Below are 17,867 nucleotides of genomic sequence, written 5' to 3'. Positions count from 1 at the left end.
GTTTTATTTAGATTTTTTTTAAAGAAAAATTGGTAACATTTTACAATGTTTCATTTGTTAGCATTAGTTAATATATTAACTATCATGAACTAACAATGAGCAATACATTTGTTACTGTATTTCTTCATCTTTGTTAATGTAAGTTAATAAAAATCCAGCTGTTCATTGTTTGTTCATGTTAGTTCATTAATTTGAACAAATACAACTTTTGATTTTAATAATGTATTAGTAAATGCTGAAATTAACATTAACAAAGATTAATAAATGCTGTAGAAGTATTGTTCATTCTTAGTTCATGATGTAGTTAACTAATGAAACCTCATTGTAAAGTGTTACCGAAAAATCTCTGTTATTGGTTCAATAATCCAGATTGTAGGATATTGTTGTAGGAGTTTTCATTTTTGTTTTCCAAAGGTCAGCAACATTTGAAATTGGCATTATCCGTACAATATGTGAAGCCCCTTTTCAGTTTTATGAATATGCATACTTTGTATTTCAAACCCAAATGTCCTTGAATACGACTCACTTCAACTCTCACACATGCATTGCATCTCCCGGTATAAACTCAACCTAGTGTTATCATATGTCCAGTTGTAGATGCGTCTGTCCAGGATGCACCCCTGCTCGTTTCCACATGACCACAGTGCCTCAGGAGCTTAGTCATATTATTTCCAAAGAACAGCACCTTCTCTCAGAGCAGTTTCCTCATCATTATGATGGGTTACCACAGGGTAAATCACTTCAACTGGCCTTACCGACATCAGAGCAACCTGCTATTCTAACATACAGATATACGGGAGCTATGTTTTTAACGTTACTGTGAAGGCCTTTTCCTGAGCACTGTGCATATCGCTAGTCCTCCAAATCCTTGCGCAGCAGTCAGAACAACAGATACGTCACATCAGGACAACATGACGCTTGTCATGATGTCGCTACACTGAGCCTGAATGGTAAAAGTCGACAAGAAATCAAAAGCGACCCCATTTACTTTCTTAATCCTGGCGCTGTTGTGACTTTTTATTTCGATTTTAATAACGTGCTCCACCTCTGAAACAATTTCATTCATGTCTGATTCTTTTCTTCCATGAAATGCCCACTTTTCACCATCCAATCAGTGTCTAATAGATCAAATCAAGCCCCGCCTTACATTTTTTTTCTAGTTTCCCTCTGAAACATCATGGAACGGAAGTAAAATGGGTTGCGATGCACTTTCTTGTTGACTTTAAAGAACTTCAGATAGCAGTTAATAAACTCCTAATGTGGCATGTGATTGAAAGGGCATTAGATGATCATTATTAGGAGCAAGATTATGAAAGATTATGAAATATTATGGGATAGGTCAGCATCTACTGTTGCTTAAGCTTTAAACACTACTGTGAAAGATTTTATTACGTTGGAATAATTAGTTACTAATATGTCATTTTTGCAGTTGTATGTAGAGATAAGCCTACTAATGTTTATTTTTTTATTTGCTTGTATGAATGTGAAATGCACAAATGTCATTGTCTATATAATGTTTTTTAACTGTTCAAGAATATGCATAGAAAGTCTTATCTGGGGGATTTTATAGCCCAGATGAGCCTGTTAATAGCAGTACAAATGGAAAATGAGCTAATGATATATATTCTGACAACATCATCTCAAAGGCTACACTACAGGGAGATTGTGAGAAAAATCTGATATATATCTGATAAATATCTATCAGATTTGAGCAACTTCCGTATGCGATCAAGATGAGAGATCAGTGGGATGTCACGTCAAGCATGAGGCATTAATGTAAATATGTTAACACTATTGTAAATAAGCTTATTTCTTGAGCATGAAGATCATCAGATGGGAATATTGCACCAAGTTAATTACTAATTAATATTACAATAATGTTGTTGCCTTTGCATGCATGACAGATTCCACATTCAGTGTTCAGAGAGGGGAAAGATGAACTTTGAATGAGGAATGTGGAATAATTTCATTAGAAACACTATATGAGTGTGTGTAAACACGTGTAAGAAAAAACAAAGATGTATCCAGGCGTTTGAGCTCTTTATACTCTGCTAATACACTAACAGAATATTGTGCACTCTGTATTATTATAGACAATAAATCCAGATAAACCACACTGTTTTTCTTTGATCATTTTTGCCTTTGGGCGTTGCGTTGCCTGTAATGGCATTGAGAAATCTGTATGCAAGAAAGTGCAGTAATATTTTCATTGTCAGTAAATCCCCTAGTGATGTTTTTCCGAAGATCTAAACCCCATTTTACCCTTAGTCCAGTGTGAAATGGGCCTGATCATCATAATGTGCAGAATGCTTTTGTGTTCTCCAGACAGGATGGCAGCAGTGCTTGTAAAAGCAGGGCCGCTCAGAGGAACATGTTATGTTGGTCAGTTGTCCTCATGTTCACCTTTATAAACCCACCGCAACTTTCAGCCTATTCTCTTGTTTTATTGCTGCTCCATCTTAATCCTTCAGTTCTGTCCTTATATGAATCTCAGTCTTTTTTCTGGGGTATGATGGACTTTCTCCATTACCAATAAAACACACACAAGTTAATATTTCTGAGGTGACCATAATTAAAATAAATGTGGTTGCACTTTATTTTAAGGTGTCGTTACAGTGTAATTAATATATTTAAGTACTAGTAATAGGATTAGGATTTGGTTGAGGGTGTTGCATATAATTATGCATACTTTACTGTTATTACTATGGTATGTACATATGTAACAAGGACACTGTAAAATAAAGTGGTACCAATTTTTTTTTTTATTAAAGATAAATGTATGCATTTTCAAACAACCAGCAATAATAACTATATGACAGAACATTTTTAAAATACAGATACATTTTTTACTCATGTGCATTAATAAATAACTAAACAAAATAAAACTTTTAGAAATGTGTATGATAATAATCCGACGAACCGGAAAAATTAACGAATAATTTTAAGAACTTTTTCTTATTTATATATTATAATATTTTTATTTATTTATTTATTTTACAGATTTTTCAAATGGATAAGCATTTGATGGAAACCTTATTTAAAATATGTCGGTTCATTTCAAACTGGGATGCATGTGGGAATCATACACACACACACACACACACACACACACACACACACATATATATATATATATATATATATATATATATATATATACACACACACACACACACACACACACACACACACACACACACACGCTTATATATTGCAATTAAATAATATATATAAAATAATTAAATAATATATATGATTTTATAATTGCATTTCAAATATCGACAGAACCGAATAAAGGTGTGTGTCGGTCACAAGGACAAGGTACTTCCACTCTGCCATGAATCCCATTCAGGGAATTTTAGTTTGGTTACTGTGGCAACACCAAGCCAAAACGAGACACTCCCCAATGTCATCCATAAACTACACAGATGTCTAGATATTCCCAAGACCTATAACTTTATAGATATATATATAGACATTATTGAATTTCCTTAAGAAATTTAAGCGCTCAGAATGTCAGACATAATCTGTCAGTGGCTGAATTCAGAGCTCCAGCTGTCAAAAGTCGTTGGTAAGTTACGAAGTAACGTTAGCCGTTAGCAAACGAGTTAACGATCCGTCCTTAAACGTGTGTATTAATACCTGATTTATCATTTTATCAGCTAAACTATCAGTAATAATTGCGCTTTTTTTCCTTAATGTCATATGAATCTTTTGCAGAGCCGTATTCCTTCGCCAGGGATTTTGCAAACGGTTATTTGATAGGAGAGATCCTGAACAGATATGAGCTGCAGGAGGACTTCCACCTGTTCACCAAACAAAGGTAACGTTAGAACGTTAGATGGATGGACATAGGCCTACATATTTTTAGGTTAGTATTTTATGTGTATTTAATTTTACATTTGTACATCTGTTTATTTCCTGTTCGGTGAATAAATAGCCTAACTTAGGTTTTGATGGATAGACAGTTGGATGGATGGATTGATAGATAAAACAGGTATAGATGACTGGATGGATTGATTTGTTGAATATGTGATTGGTGGGTGGATAGAAATATAGATATTAATTTTATTTTATGAAATGTATATATTTTTTACATGTATCCATCCTTTTATGGATGGATGTTCATACCATATAACATGACATAAAAGCAATGGGCTTTATTTTTATAGATAGATAGATGGATGGATGGATAGATAGACAGATGGAGAGATAGATAGATAGATAGATAGATAGATAGATAGATAGATAGATAGATAGACAGACAGACTGTCATGTGTGACATAGATAGATAGATACGCAGGACTACACTTACCACTTCGTGTACAACGAGTAAAAATATATCTATGCTAAACTTATACTTGACATCTAACATACACACTGGCGAGTACAATCTAAAAATTTATTAGCCAATGGCTAATGATAGACATTATTTAGTCGCCCAGAGTGAAATTTACTCGCATATGCGAGTGGTTTACTCGCATTTTAGAGGGCTGTTAGCAACACAGGAAATTTTTAAAAAGCTGTTAAAAAATTGAGAGACAAGGCACGGAGAGCTTTTTATGCTATTAAAACAAATATGAAAATTGACATCCCAATCAGAATCCGGATTTTAAAAAAATCAAAACAGTAATAGAGCCCATCGCACTGTACGGGTGTGAAGTCTGGGGCCACTCACAGACCAAGAGTTCACTAAATGGGACAAACACCCAATAGAGACTCTGCAGACCGAGTTCAGCGCAAAACCCCAAATAATGCCTGCAGAGCAGAATTAGGATTATACCTACTTATAATAATAATTAAAAAAGAGCTATTAAATTCCATGCCCACTTAAAAAATAGCAATGAACAGACCCTCCATCACAAAGCCCTGACATACCAAGAGCTGAAGCCAGAGAAAAACGCCCTCGGCCGATTGGTCTTAGAGCTGACGTCACAAACTGACAATAAAAACCCAGCCAGACCAAACCAAATAATTAAAACACAAAAAGAAAAATACCTACACAACATTGGACAGACGCAACAGCCAAACAAAGTAAATTGGAATGCTATCCGGCCCTAAACAGAAAATATGAATTGCCAGGATACATGAGTACAGTGAGCGACGCTAAACTGAGAAAAGTCCTGAGCATGTACAGACTCAGTGAACACAGTCTGACCATAGAGACAGACACACACACACACACACACACACACACAGAGACCTGACTGCGGAAGGAAGAGCAACTGTGTCCTCACTGGAAACAGAGCTAAACTTTCTAACATCCTGCCCAAATTAAACACACATTAGGGACACTCTCTATCCCCATTTCACAACCCACCAGAAAGACTTCTATCGGAAAACAAATATGGAAAACTCCCCACACCAGCTAGGAGAAAGCCCAGCTAGCTCAAACCTGGCTGCCAGACAAAAGCGCCTCCAGCGGGACAAGAGCTACCAACACACTCACTATACGCCCAGAGACACTGATATAAATATTAGAAGATTATACATTTTAATTGCTTTGTTTATTTTCATGTAAAAAATATATTTTTTATTCATTTATTCATTATTTATTTATTTTTATTGTATAGTATTATTAATCCTTTGGTAATGTAAATTGATAAAGATGGTCATATGTTGCCTAGATAGATAGATAGATAGATAGATAGATAGATAGTCAGTCTGTCTGTCTGTCATTATCTACTGTATCTATCTATTAGGGGTGGAACGGGACACAGAAGTCACGGTTCGGTTCATACCTCGGTTCAGACATCATGGTTCGGTACGAGTTCGGTACAATGGAGGGAAAAACAAAACAAAAATGCAGAAGGCTTGTGCATGTCTCAGGCTGTACCACCAAAGGAAAATTAATGTCCTATTTTTTAAATAAGATTTATTAATAAAGTAAAGGCATAGAACCAGTTTATTTGTAGTGCACTGACAATAGTTTTATATAATTAGTTTATTAATTCAATTACTAAAAAGACAAAAATACATTGAGATATGTTTGGTAATTGTACCTGAATGAATTGAAAATTAATTTGCTAAATTCAGATTCATATATTTGTTTTCCTTAAAATTTTAATTCACAGTAACTTAAACACTTTGCAGTTTGAATGATGTCCTGCATAAACAAAATGACGGAGTACGTTTTTATGTTTACACACACACAGACTTTTCGATCGCGATCGCGCCTCTCTCTCTCTTTATCTCTCTCACACACACACACACACACACACAGCCTATTCCAGAATTGCAAATTGCAATCTTTACCTCGCAGCCTGCTTCAGAGCTAAGGCGGAGCTACAGATTAGGTGTCCCTAAAGAACCCGCGTATCTAACAGTAGTTCCGCATTACATTAATTAATTTACACGCAAGTTTTATTTATTTTTATACCGTGTATTCTCCGTGTAAATTTATGTACCGAACCGTGACGCCCGTACCGTTTCGGTTCAGTACGAATACATGTACCGTTCCACCCCTACTATCTATCTATCTATCTATCTATCTATCTATCTATCTATCTATCTATCTATCTATCTATCTATCTATCTATCTAGCATAGATAACATGATTAGATAGATAGATAGATAGATAGATAGATCGATAGATAGATACATAGTTACATAGCCAAATATCTTTAGTATTTGTGTTCTTCCACAGCACGGCGAATGCGAAGCTGAATAACTTCACTCGTATAGAGCCCACGCTGCAGCTGCTAGGTGTGCCCTTTGACCTGGGCAGTGCCAAAGCAGTGATGCAGGGCAGACAGGGGGCGGCCACACACCTGCTCTACCAGCTCTACATCCTTCTGCAGAAGAAGAAGAAATCAGGCCTCACTGCCACAGGCATGGAGGTCATGCAGCCCGCGGCCACGGCCCGTCTGCACCGCATAGAGAACAGCATCTATACTGAGGTGATCTTCAAGTCTTTTCTTTCCTCCTCTCTCAGGGGTGGTCGTACTTTTCTGGTTTTTGGCACAACTTATTGCCCTGAAATATATTAAAGATCCCTAACATGAATTGTGTACAGAGAATGGTTGTGTACAATACAATTTCTCAGTAGAAAGGTGGTAATGTCACTATTTATCATTTAGATTTTCTTATTCATATTAATCATAAACTTCAATTAGTAGTGTGTCATGTGAATGAGTCACAAGTGCGGTTACTTTACTGAAGTTTGGGGTCTGTATGATTTTTGAAAGAAGTCTATTATGTTCACTAAATACAGTAAAAACAGAACAAAATGTTAAATATTAAAATTTAAAATAATTGTAATTGTATTTGAATATATTTTTAAAATGTAATTTATTCCTGTGATGCAAAGCAGAATTTTCATCATCATTACTCCAGTCTTCCGTGTCACACGATCTTTCAGAGATCATCTTAATTGCTGTTCACAAAACTGTGTGTATCTAATAAAATATTAGATAAAATTGCATCTAAATATTTAAAAAAACAAAAAATAATAATTTATATTAAAAAGTAGTTAAAATGTGGCAGGCTGCATATGTCATCTTGTAATAATTGGTAGCCTGGTTAGTTTCATGTTTAGATTAGCTCTACCAACACTGCAAACTTAGGACCAAAGAAAAGAGTCTCATGTTTGTCTCACAGCGCTTGAAGACTGTGGTGAAGCGTGAGGCGGATCTGAAGATGCAGAAGATCGCAAACCGCTTCCATAAACGAGGGCAGGACATGTACAAGCGCTCGGTCATGACTGAACTCCTGAAGGAAGAGGAACGGCTCAAACGCCAGGAGGAGAGGAGGCTGAAGGACATTGAAAAGGTCTGCCTTTCTAGAGCTAAACCACAGCTGACTTTCCCAGTGATAAATATAAGCATTTAACTCTATTATTCAGTAGCATCAAACAGGCATGAACCTGAAACTTCTACATTTTTTACTGTTTAATGGTTGGTTAATCAGCCTGTAATAGTGTTGACTGAAACTGATAATATGATTTGTTTGTCAGCTCCGGCAGGCACGCAGAAAACAGAATGAGATTCTGATCCAGATTCAGTCAGCTGTAGTCCAGATCCCGAAGCCTCCACACACTCGCACGTCAAGAGCTTCTGAGAAACACCATCAGTTTCGCAAAAAGCAAGAGGCTCAGGTGAACAACACACAACAGCACTTTATTTACATGATAATTATGCACGTTTACAGCCCTAAATTCTCGTTATTGTAATATATTATTATTATATATTATATATTATATTATTGTTATAATATATTATTATATAATTATTATATATATTATTGTTATTGTGAACTAAAACTATTAAAAATAGTTTTTGGTAACTGAAATGAAGCTGAGGTAAAATAAAGTATGAATATTAGATTTTAAAAAATGTAAAAACTTCTTTCAGTAAGTTGCCCAAAGGCAACATTTCTAATGTTTGTTTAAGTTCAAGAATTAATAAAACTGAGAATATAAAAATAAAAGCTATTAATATATGTATACTGTTTGGATATAAATATTACTAAAATAACCTTGCTGTACAGCACTGTGATGCTTAAATGCATGTAAATGCTGCATTTCTTTTATTATCTTTTATTACAGTAACGAGAATTACCATAAGTTAATTTCTTGTTTCTTTTTGATTTTGGGATGGAAAAATTACACCGATGTTGTGACAGACTGGAATAAAAACAGTTCAAATTGAAAAACATAACGAATTGTCAAAGATTATTTTGAACAGATTTGATTGTGTGATTGTGACCCTTTAAGATGACGTATGATTTTCAGCATGTTCATCGTGAGATCGAACAGTTTGAGAAGCACCGGAAGAAGATTTCTCCAGCTGGCGGTGAAGCCTTACTCAGGTATGTTTGCATAATGCGGAAAATCTAGGAATACAATCAAACAAAAAAACACCGAGAAGCTACCGACAGCAGGCTGACATACCGTTCACTGACCGTCTAAGTCTTATTGCACACCAAACAGGAAAATATTATCTTCATTAGGTGAGCTCTGGGATGTAACATGTAACTTTACCTGGATTTACAGTGGCCGTGTGACCCAGCCAATGAGCACAGGCGACAAAGAGAAGTGGAACAAGGAGTACATCGAGAACATCCGTCAGCATCTGGAGGAAGACGCTGCTGCCCGGGAACAGAGAGAGATGAGGAGACGACGTGCTCTGATGGAACAACTCCAAGTTCATGAGGCTCAGCAGGTGACCAATAGCGTCGCTTATTTCAACACTATAAAGTCTGCTGATTTATATTTGATTTCTAAGGCCTCTAAATTATCAACATGATCAGAACTTTGCTGGATAGCCTGTTGAACGCAATCTAGTACATGCCTTCTGTCGTCTGATTGATAGTTTATATTTTTTTAGCAAGCAAAAGGCCTTTTAGTATAATTGTAAAAATGTCTGCCTTCAGGTTCTTCATGTACCTGCATGTCTGCTGTGAAATCTTTAACAATCTTTATAAAGCAAACTTTTATATTGTTAGTAACATTTCAAGATGAACACTTACTGGACTGAAGCAACATCGGTTTACTTGATTATCCATACATTGTTTTTTATAAAAATCATGTTAAAATTTGTGTCAAATGTGATCCATCAGGCTTTTGAGGAACGTTTATTTATTCATCTCTCAATAGTCAGTGCATTATATGTTTCCCCCCGATAATAAAAACTACAGAGCTTTGGTCATAAAACTAAGCATTGAAACATAATTTTCAATATTTATATGCAGTTTATGTACTGTAAGTATCTGCTATACTGTTGTAAAGATCTCATTAATTTACATTACAAGCTATCAGAATTTCATCTTACCTTTTTGTTCATGTAAATATCCATATTTTTGCTCAGTTTGGGCCTCTGAATAAATTTGAGGTGTAAATTTGAGCTCAATATTCTCACAATATCATACTCCAAAAACACATGGAAACTTTTTTTAGATGTTTTCTTTTTGTCTAAAGGTTCAATAAACTATTCCATTAAAAGAAATAGATTTTTATATTGTTAATTAATGTCAGGATTTACAGAGTTAAACATCAGCTGTGTTAGGAATGCAATACTAGCATAGTGCAGTGGTTAATATTATGCAAAATGTGTTTAGAATTTTGAGTCCCGCTTAAAAATGTATGTATGTCAAGAAAGTGTCAAACTTTTGGCCAGCAGTGCGTCTTGATCATGTCTGGTTCTTGCGATGATATTTGTCTGCAGGAGGCATTGCGAGAGGAACAGATGGTCAGTCGTTTGATGCGTCAGACGCAGCAGGAGAAGAGGATCGCCGTGCAGCTGATGCAAATAAAACAGCAGAAAGAGGTACTTCGACAAAACCGGATCTTCCAAGAGAGACAATACCAGGAACACCACCTTCGAGACTTCCAAGAGGCCTTGGATAGAGAAGCTGTGAGAGAATATACATGCACAAACAAAAAAAAACATAAGGTTTTTGAGAGGTTTTGATCATGATTGTCCCATCACTGCTGCCGTCCAGGTTCTCGCCCAACAGGAACGTCTGGAGCGCAGTGAGCAGATCAGGATGGAGCATGAGCTACACAAACAGCTAGTCGCCGAGCGCGTTCAGGCTCGCTATCGCAAGCACTTCGACTTCTGCAGAGGAATTCTGGGACAGATTGTCGATCTGGCGACAAAAGCTGGAGAATATCGGCTTCTTACATCCAAGTATTTATGTCCCTGATCCCTCTACTAAACTGCAGTCATGGAGTTTAAAAAGCTCATGTGATGAAAAAAAAAAAAATTCTCACTATTTGAAATAAAAAAGAATTCAGTGTGCTATAATGTAAAGTAACTTATTAGCACATTATATAAAAAAAAAATTGTTTTATATAGACACTACTGTATAAAAGTGTGGAGTCAGAATTGTTTTTAATTTTAAATCTCTTATGCTCACCAAGGCTGTTTTTTTATTATAAATATAGTAAAAACAGTAATATTGTGAAATATTTTTTCAAATTAAAATGATTGTTTTCTATATGAATATATTTAAATCTAATTTATTCCTGTGATGCAAAGCTGAATTTTAAGCATCATTACTCCAGTCTTCAGTGTCACATGATCCTTCATAAATCATGCTCATTCACTGCTCAACATTCTTTCCTTATTACTTTTAATGTTGAAAATAGTTATGCTTACATGTCTTATTTTTAATCAAATGCATCCTTGCTAAATAATAATAATAATAAAAATTCTTACTGACCCCAGACTTTTGAGCGGTAGTGTGTGTAAGGAAATAATATGGTGGGTAAAAAATGGTATAGAAAACGGTAAAATGGCCATCTTCACTCTTTCTCAGTCTGATACCAGTGAAGCTGATGCAGGAGTGGATGGAGCTGTTTTTCAGTGGTAAGCCGCTGTATGAAGTGGCCAGTGTGCAGCCCACCCCTACTGACCCCACACCAGAACAGATCATTGAGCTGGATAAGCTCCATATACTCAATAATCAAGACTACAACGAGTATGTGGTAAGGACAGTATGTTAAGAGTATTTTGAGTTCATATCATCTCTGACCATTCATTCTCTTGAAACCATGTAATTGTTCCTTATGAAATAACAGTCGAGGGATGGGCTCATTTACATGGCAGTGCAAGTATTATGTATGTGTATCTTTCTGTCTGTTCACTTCAGGCCATGATGGGCGAGTGGGTTTTGCATGAAGAGGGCGAGAGTCAAGCCTCACCAGTGAATAATGATATTCTGGATCATGTGTTGAGTCGTCTACAGAGCATGGTAGTCCGACCCAGTGCCAGCACTACTCCTCCGTTTCCCCGTTTCACCATCAGAGCGTGCATGCTGGGAAAAACCCACTCGGGCAAAACCTCCTGCCTCACCAGGATCAGCAACGGTAGGAGTTGATGCTTCATCATAGTAAGAGCTGTACTGGAAGGAATAGTGGTATGATACATCAGGACTGTATTAACCAGGGAACTACACTGCGACCAAAATGGTCGCATATGCGACCTTTTGAAATGCCATTGCGACCCTAATTTTTAATGGGTCGCAAATGTATCACTGATTATTTTTGTTTTAGGCAATATGCTATGATTTACTATGAGCATTTATTAAAACAGAAATGTGTATTTTAAGAATACGTTTTATAACGTGCTCTGAGCATTCAACACATCAAGTTGGCTTCAGCCCCGCGACCGTTACTAAACGTACCATTGTATCAGTGCTGCGCGAGCTCTCTCTCTCTCACAACACGGACGCGCGCACACAGAGAGAGAAGCAGGGATTAAAGTTCTCCGTCGCTACGACGGATTTCCGTTAATTGCAGCAGGTCTATGACGGATTTCCGTCAATATGGTTCCAGTCTGTCCTTAATGTCTTAAATTCACTTTTAATAATTTTAAGGCCGTAAATAGGATTTCATTTCTCAAAAAGTGTAATAAATGTCTTAATTTTAGTTTGAATAGGTCTTAAATTAAGGAAAGACGAGGTGTATTCACCCTACTGAGGGGGATGTGATCAAAGCCTGGAGTGGAGCAAAAGCACGTTCCTCTCTCCATTCTAAGCGTTCTGTAATCACTTCGCTCATGGTCCACTCCGGGTTTTCAATTACCGCTCACGGAAAGTGCATGTCAGGCTACAGTTGCGCGCTGAGTTAGAATAACTATATTTCAGTTACCATGGACACACTTATAATGCAGGTAGGGCTAGGCGATATATCGATATAAAAAATATATCGATATATTTTTGAAATGCGATATGGAATTAGACCATATATCGCATATATCGATATAGTTTGCGCTGTAAAGGCCCGTTCACACCAAGGACGATAACTATAAAGATAACGATAAAGATATAATTCTAAAAATAGTTCTCCATATTAAAGAATAACAGAGTTCACACCACAACTATAACGATAAAGATATGAGGAACGATATCGTTGGGATCACTTTCAGAACGATTTTTTTTCAGCTGTCAAACGATAAAACACTGACAGTCAATCAGAATCCATTCTAATTTAAAGGTCTCGCGCATTTAAAATGGGGGGCGCGCGCGCGTGCTTAGAATAAAAAGACCGTTATCGTTCGTTGGTGTGGACGCATATATAGTTATCTTTGTCGTTATCTTTATAGTTATCGTGCTTGGTGTGAACGGGCCTTAATCCTTGCTCCCCGCGCCTCCGCTCCTCCTTTTCCACTCTGCATGCGTGTTTATTAGAGCATGTTATGAGAGGCGAATCATGACTACTTCAGAAAACCCAGCACAATAGGAACTACCAGGCAGTGACATGAGTATACGCTGAAATATAGTTTTTCACCTCAGAAAAACGGACTTTCTTGTCCTGTCAGCCGTTATACTGTTCTCGTAGCGCACACTCAATTGCACGCGCAAATGCAGCGGCGCGTGCTGTATCGCCTCACTGATCAAGCTAGTGCAAAAGAAACTACGAGCATGCAACGCCGTTACGTTGTAAATTACCCGAAATAAAAGTAGGAGCAGTTTCCATGTTTCATTAATAGTTATTGTTAATATTGTGTATTCACCATGGTAACTGTCGTTTCCATACTAACCCCAAAATGCCACTATTTTTCTTTGTATTATTTTTTATATTTTTAAATGACTGTAGTGGCTCATACCAACTTTGTATTAACAAAAACTAGTTTGGGACTGCTATTTAATAGCTTTAGCATAGGCCTAATGTTTATTTATTACTAGTCTTTATATTCTTACAATTTATGTTAAGTAAAGGGGAAAAGTACTTGTGTGTGTTAACAAATTTTGTGTTAACGTGTTATAATTTGCCTATATATAATATTTTCCCCTTTACTTAACGAAAGTTTAAGTAAAGGGGAAGGCTTAGCGAAATGGGGGGAGAATGGCAAGCCTTTTAGTTTGTGGACTAAAAAAATCAAACAGCCAGTTACGTGTCTTTGCACAGTATGTCACAGGAGACTTCAATATGGCAATAATGGCAAAAAAGTGCTAGGTCACCATCAATCAGAAGCTAGTCACAATGCTGCCGTTCGTGCTCTACAGTAGCCTACACATGCTCCCTGCCTCGTTTTCATAGATTAAAATAGCTTTTAAAATATGCCTACTGGCAATATTAAAGCGGTTTAAAACGTCTCCCCTTAAAACGCTATTGGTCTCGACTATGTAAAAAGTTAAAGGAATATGACTTGGCCTAAAAAAAAATTTCAGTCAGAAGAATTTTTTTCACTTTAATCCCTGGAGAAGATAATTGTAGAATGAAAATTGACGGGCTATAGTTTACATTTTGTTCTTGCTTGTTTTGTTTTTCTGTCAAAATGTCAGAAAGCATTTTGTATTATCCATCCGTGTTTTTAAAATTCGTTAAATGACGGATGTTTTACTGGTAACACAGCCCTCGTTATATGTCGGATTCGTCTAACTTATACTTGATATTATTTTTAGAATAAGTGATTCGTTATGCTATTATTGGACTCCTGTCTATTCATTATCAACTGTTTTCAATAAATATGTTTGTATTGGCTAACATTTATTCAGCTAATGCGTGTCCTGTTTAAAATGTGCAATGTTCAAATGCAAAGACAGCACGTCACAAATAGAAGCCCTTTTCCCTGTGCTATTTAGCATCATATTTGGATATTGGAATAATAAATTAAGTAGCCTATCTTAATTGTACACAATGTTACACAATCTTAATTATTATTTTTTTTTACTGTTTTCTAGGGATTTCTTAATTTTAGACAAGTTGACCAGCACACATTATATGCAATGCAATATAATTAATGCATGTGTGTCCTATGTGTGATATATTTTGCAAACACAGGTAAAGGTGCCCAATATCAGTCATTTCTAAAGTAAAAAAATTTTAAAAAAATTGTGTTTTGGAAAATATCTCTTTATTTGATTATCAGTAAATTTGTTTTCTATACAGAGATATCGGTGTCGGCCATAACAGCAATATTAATATCGGTTATTATCGGTATCGGCCACAATTTTCACATCGGTGCATCACTACTTAAGAGTTCAGGAGTCTGCCCATCTGTGCCAACCATAGCATGTTGAAATCCATTTTGCACTTTATTGTGTACTGTATTTTCTATTGCAGTAAATCTATCCCAACCAACGTTAAAGAAAACAAAAACAAGAAGGCATGTGGTTTAAAAGAGCGGCTTACTATAAACAATTTGTGCGACCAAATCATGTTTTGCGCCAGTAACTGAAAAAGTTAGTAGCGCAAGTGCCACCAGTGGAAAAGGTTAGTGTAGTTCCCTGTTAACTAAATTTCCTGACTTGCTGTTTTTTTTAATCTCTGGGAATCAGTTCTTGGCATCCATGTGCTCTCAGCCAACACTTTGATCCAGGATGCTCTATCAGACTATCAGAAGGAAAAACAGGCTGCGAGTGAAAGCCAAAAAGTGTCACAGGTCAGTAAATACTCTTAGTATTATGTTTGTTTCTTGAGGTGGAAACCCAGCAGAACTTATCATAGTTTTCAGCAAAATCTTTATTAGAACAGTTTGTGATGTATTTTACTGTACTGTTGTCTGTTCAAACTTTTAATTTACTACATTATTTACACTGTTTTGTCCCGTGTTGGTGTTGATCATGTATTTGCTATGCTCAGAAGAACCTGGAGAGAAATGGTTCTCCAACAGAAGGTATTGAACAGCCTCAGAGAGATGAAGAGGAGGAGACATCCTCTCCTCTAGAATCAGGTTTGTGAGAATATTAGATAACTTTTAAAACTGTGACGTTATTTACACTACCATTCAAAAGTTTGGGGTCAGTAAGATTTTCTTTGGGGAAAGAGAATAATACTTTTTATTCATCAAGGATGCATTTAGTTGATCAAAAGTGACAGTAAAGACATGTAATGTTACAAAAAATTTAGATTTCAAATAAATGCTGTTCTTTCTCTTTCTTTTCTGCTGTGTCTGAAATCGCCCCCTATACCCGTAAATAGGGCACCATTTGAGGGGACAGCCATTTGTAGTGGTGTCTGAAACCATAGTTGATGTTATTGAGTGCACTCATTCAATCCCATAATGCACCATAATAACGAGTGTACAACCAATGTACACCAGAAGATGTCGCCACAGCTGAATCATCCATCCATCCATTTTCCAAAGTGCTATATTACCATGATCTATGTTAGTAGTAATGTAGGGAATAGTGAATGAGGGTATAGGAGGTGATTTCGAACACAGCCTTCATCAAAGAGTCCTGAATTGTTTTTAGAATAGAATAGAATAGAATAGAATAGAATAGAATAGAATAGAATCGGGCATTTATATAGCGCTTTCATATGTACTACTGTACACCCAAAGCGCTTTACAATCATGTCAGGGGATCTCTCCTCAACCACCACCAGTGTGCAGCATCCACTTGGATGATGCGACGGCAGCCACAGTACAACGGCGCCAGTGCGCTCACCACACACCGGATATAGGTGGAGAGAGGAGAGAGAGTGATAGAGCCAATTCAATGTAAGGGGATTATTAGGAGGCCATGATTGGTAAGGGCCAATGGTGTGTGGCCATGACACCGGGGTTACACCCCTACTCTTTACGAGAAATGCCATGGGATTTTTAATGACCACAGAGAGTCAGGACCTCGGTTTAACGTCTCATCCGAAGGAGCATGGTTTCATGGTTTGAAATGGTTAGCATGGTTTCCACAAAAATATGAAGCAGCCCAACTGTTTTCAACACTGATAGCATGAACAGCAAATCTACATATTAGAATGATTTCTGAAGGATCATGTGACACTGAAGACTGGAGTAATGAAGCTGAAAATTCCGCTTTGATCACAGGAATAAATTATTAATTTATAATATTCTTGTATGTATCATGTAAACTGATTTCCTTTTTTTCTTTAATTTAACTGTGTATTAGTTATATGGTTCTCTATAAATGCTCTATACCAAACCCTAAAACGCAAAAAAAGTAAGGTTTAAAAAGAGTGACATGTACTATGGAAATGCTCACTCAAGTTCCAGTAGTGATCGACTCTTCTGTATGTCTCACATCAGGACCGCAGCCTCATGAGATATCTGGACTTCACGAAAAAGAAGATAAAGAAAAAGTAAAAGCATACACAAAGCCACATAAACTCTCTGTATTTAGCAGCATTAAGCTCTTGGATATGGCTCATGATGCACAATGCTGTGTTGTGCAGTGGTCGTTGCGAGCGCAGTGTGGTGCAGCGGTAGAGGAGGCTCTCAGGACAGGCAAAGCTGTTCCTGATCAACTTCTGGTCGACATCATAGTGGATGCTATCAGGTAAAGAGCTCTAATGCTTATTTTCTGATTTCACATTTTGGTTTTTGCACAAGTTAAAATAAAAAATTACTTTACTACACAACACTCTCTGGAATATTTGATTCTGACTCGTTAATCCCAGAATTCTGATTCAAATAGGTTTTGGGGGGCTATTTATTCTACAAGCATTTAACTAACTGATATCTAACTGATATAAATTGAGTTCTGTTCAGCTGGTCATGTGATCATCGTGGTCACTATAGTATTATCATCTAACATGAGTGCACATGAAAAACTTTGTTTTTTCATTTCCTTTGGTGAATTAATTAACAAATTAATAATGAATTATACAACTACTATAAGTGTTTATACCTATGCAGAACCTGATTTCACCAAGTGAAACATGTTCCTGGATCAACATCTTTGTTGATCCTGGAACAACTTTCCAATCAGATTTGAGGGACAAGTTTACAGTTTATGTCAAGTTTAGGCTTACAACCAAACCCTGGTTGCTTCTATAATAGTGTTATTCACTATCATTCCCCTCTGAATTTAGGGATAAGTTATGGATAGGGTTAGGATTACATTTTTGGACAGGAATGTTGTTCCATGATCAACAAAATATGTTGACTCAGGAACGCGTCTAACCAGGATGTGCTATACCTACTGTATATAGTAGATCTCAACTGCTAGATTGTTAT

The 17,867-nt window shown here is 36.5% G+C and overlaps 1 protein-coding gene across 3 annotated transcripts in view; it reads left to right on the top strand.

The window, feature by feature from the left end:
• Positions 1-3,442: 3,442 nt before the first annotated feature.
• LOC311083204 (sperm flagellar protein 2-like) overlaps positions 3,443-17,867 on the top strand; it is a 29,568-nt gene continuing 15,143 nt past the window's right edge. For 2 of the 3 annotated variants that reach the window (XM_084114562.1, XM_084114560.1), the window contains exons 1-15: positions 3,443-3,571; positions 3,721-3,823; positions 6,647-6,899; positions 7,600-7,770; positions 7,955-8,095; positions 8,732-8,808; positions 8,993-9,161; positions 10,164-10,352; positions 10,441-10,628; positions 11,260-11,428; positions 11,593-11,809; positions 15,226-15,329; positions 15,530-15,620; positions 16,938-16,990; positions 17,084-17,187. In XM_084114562.1, coding sequence (XP_083970688.1) covers positions 3,514-3,571; positions 3,721-3,823; positions 6,647-6,899; positions 7,600-7,770; positions 7,955-8,095; positions 8,732-8,808; positions 8,993-9,161; positions 10,164-10,352; positions 10,441-10,628; positions 11,260-11,428; positions 11,593-11,809; positions 15,226-15,329; positions 15,530-15,620; positions 16,938-16,990; positions 17,084-17,187 — 2,087 coding nt within the window. In that variant the 5' untranslated portion in view covers positions 3,443-3,513. The remainder of the gene's footprint in view (positions 3,572-3,720; positions 3,824-6,646; positions 6,900-7,599; positions 7,771-7,954; positions 8,096-8,731; positions 8,809-8,992; positions 9,162-10,163; positions 10,353-10,440; positions 10,629-11,259; positions 11,429-11,592; positions 11,810-15,225; positions 15,330-15,529; positions 15,621-16,937; positions 16,991-17,083; positions 17,188-17,867) is intronic. The other variant, XM_084114561.1, reaches the window with a different exon arrangement.

Source organism: Abramis brama (genome assembly GCF_963993115.1).
Source record: "Abramis brama genome assembly, chromosome: 5".
NCBI classification, from domain to species: Eukaryota; Metazoa; Chordata; class Actinopteri; order Cypriniformes; family Leuciscidae; genus Abramis; species Abramis brama.
Note: the sequence above shows the minus strand (reverse complement) of the source record. Positions and strands in the feature narration are given on the sequence as shown.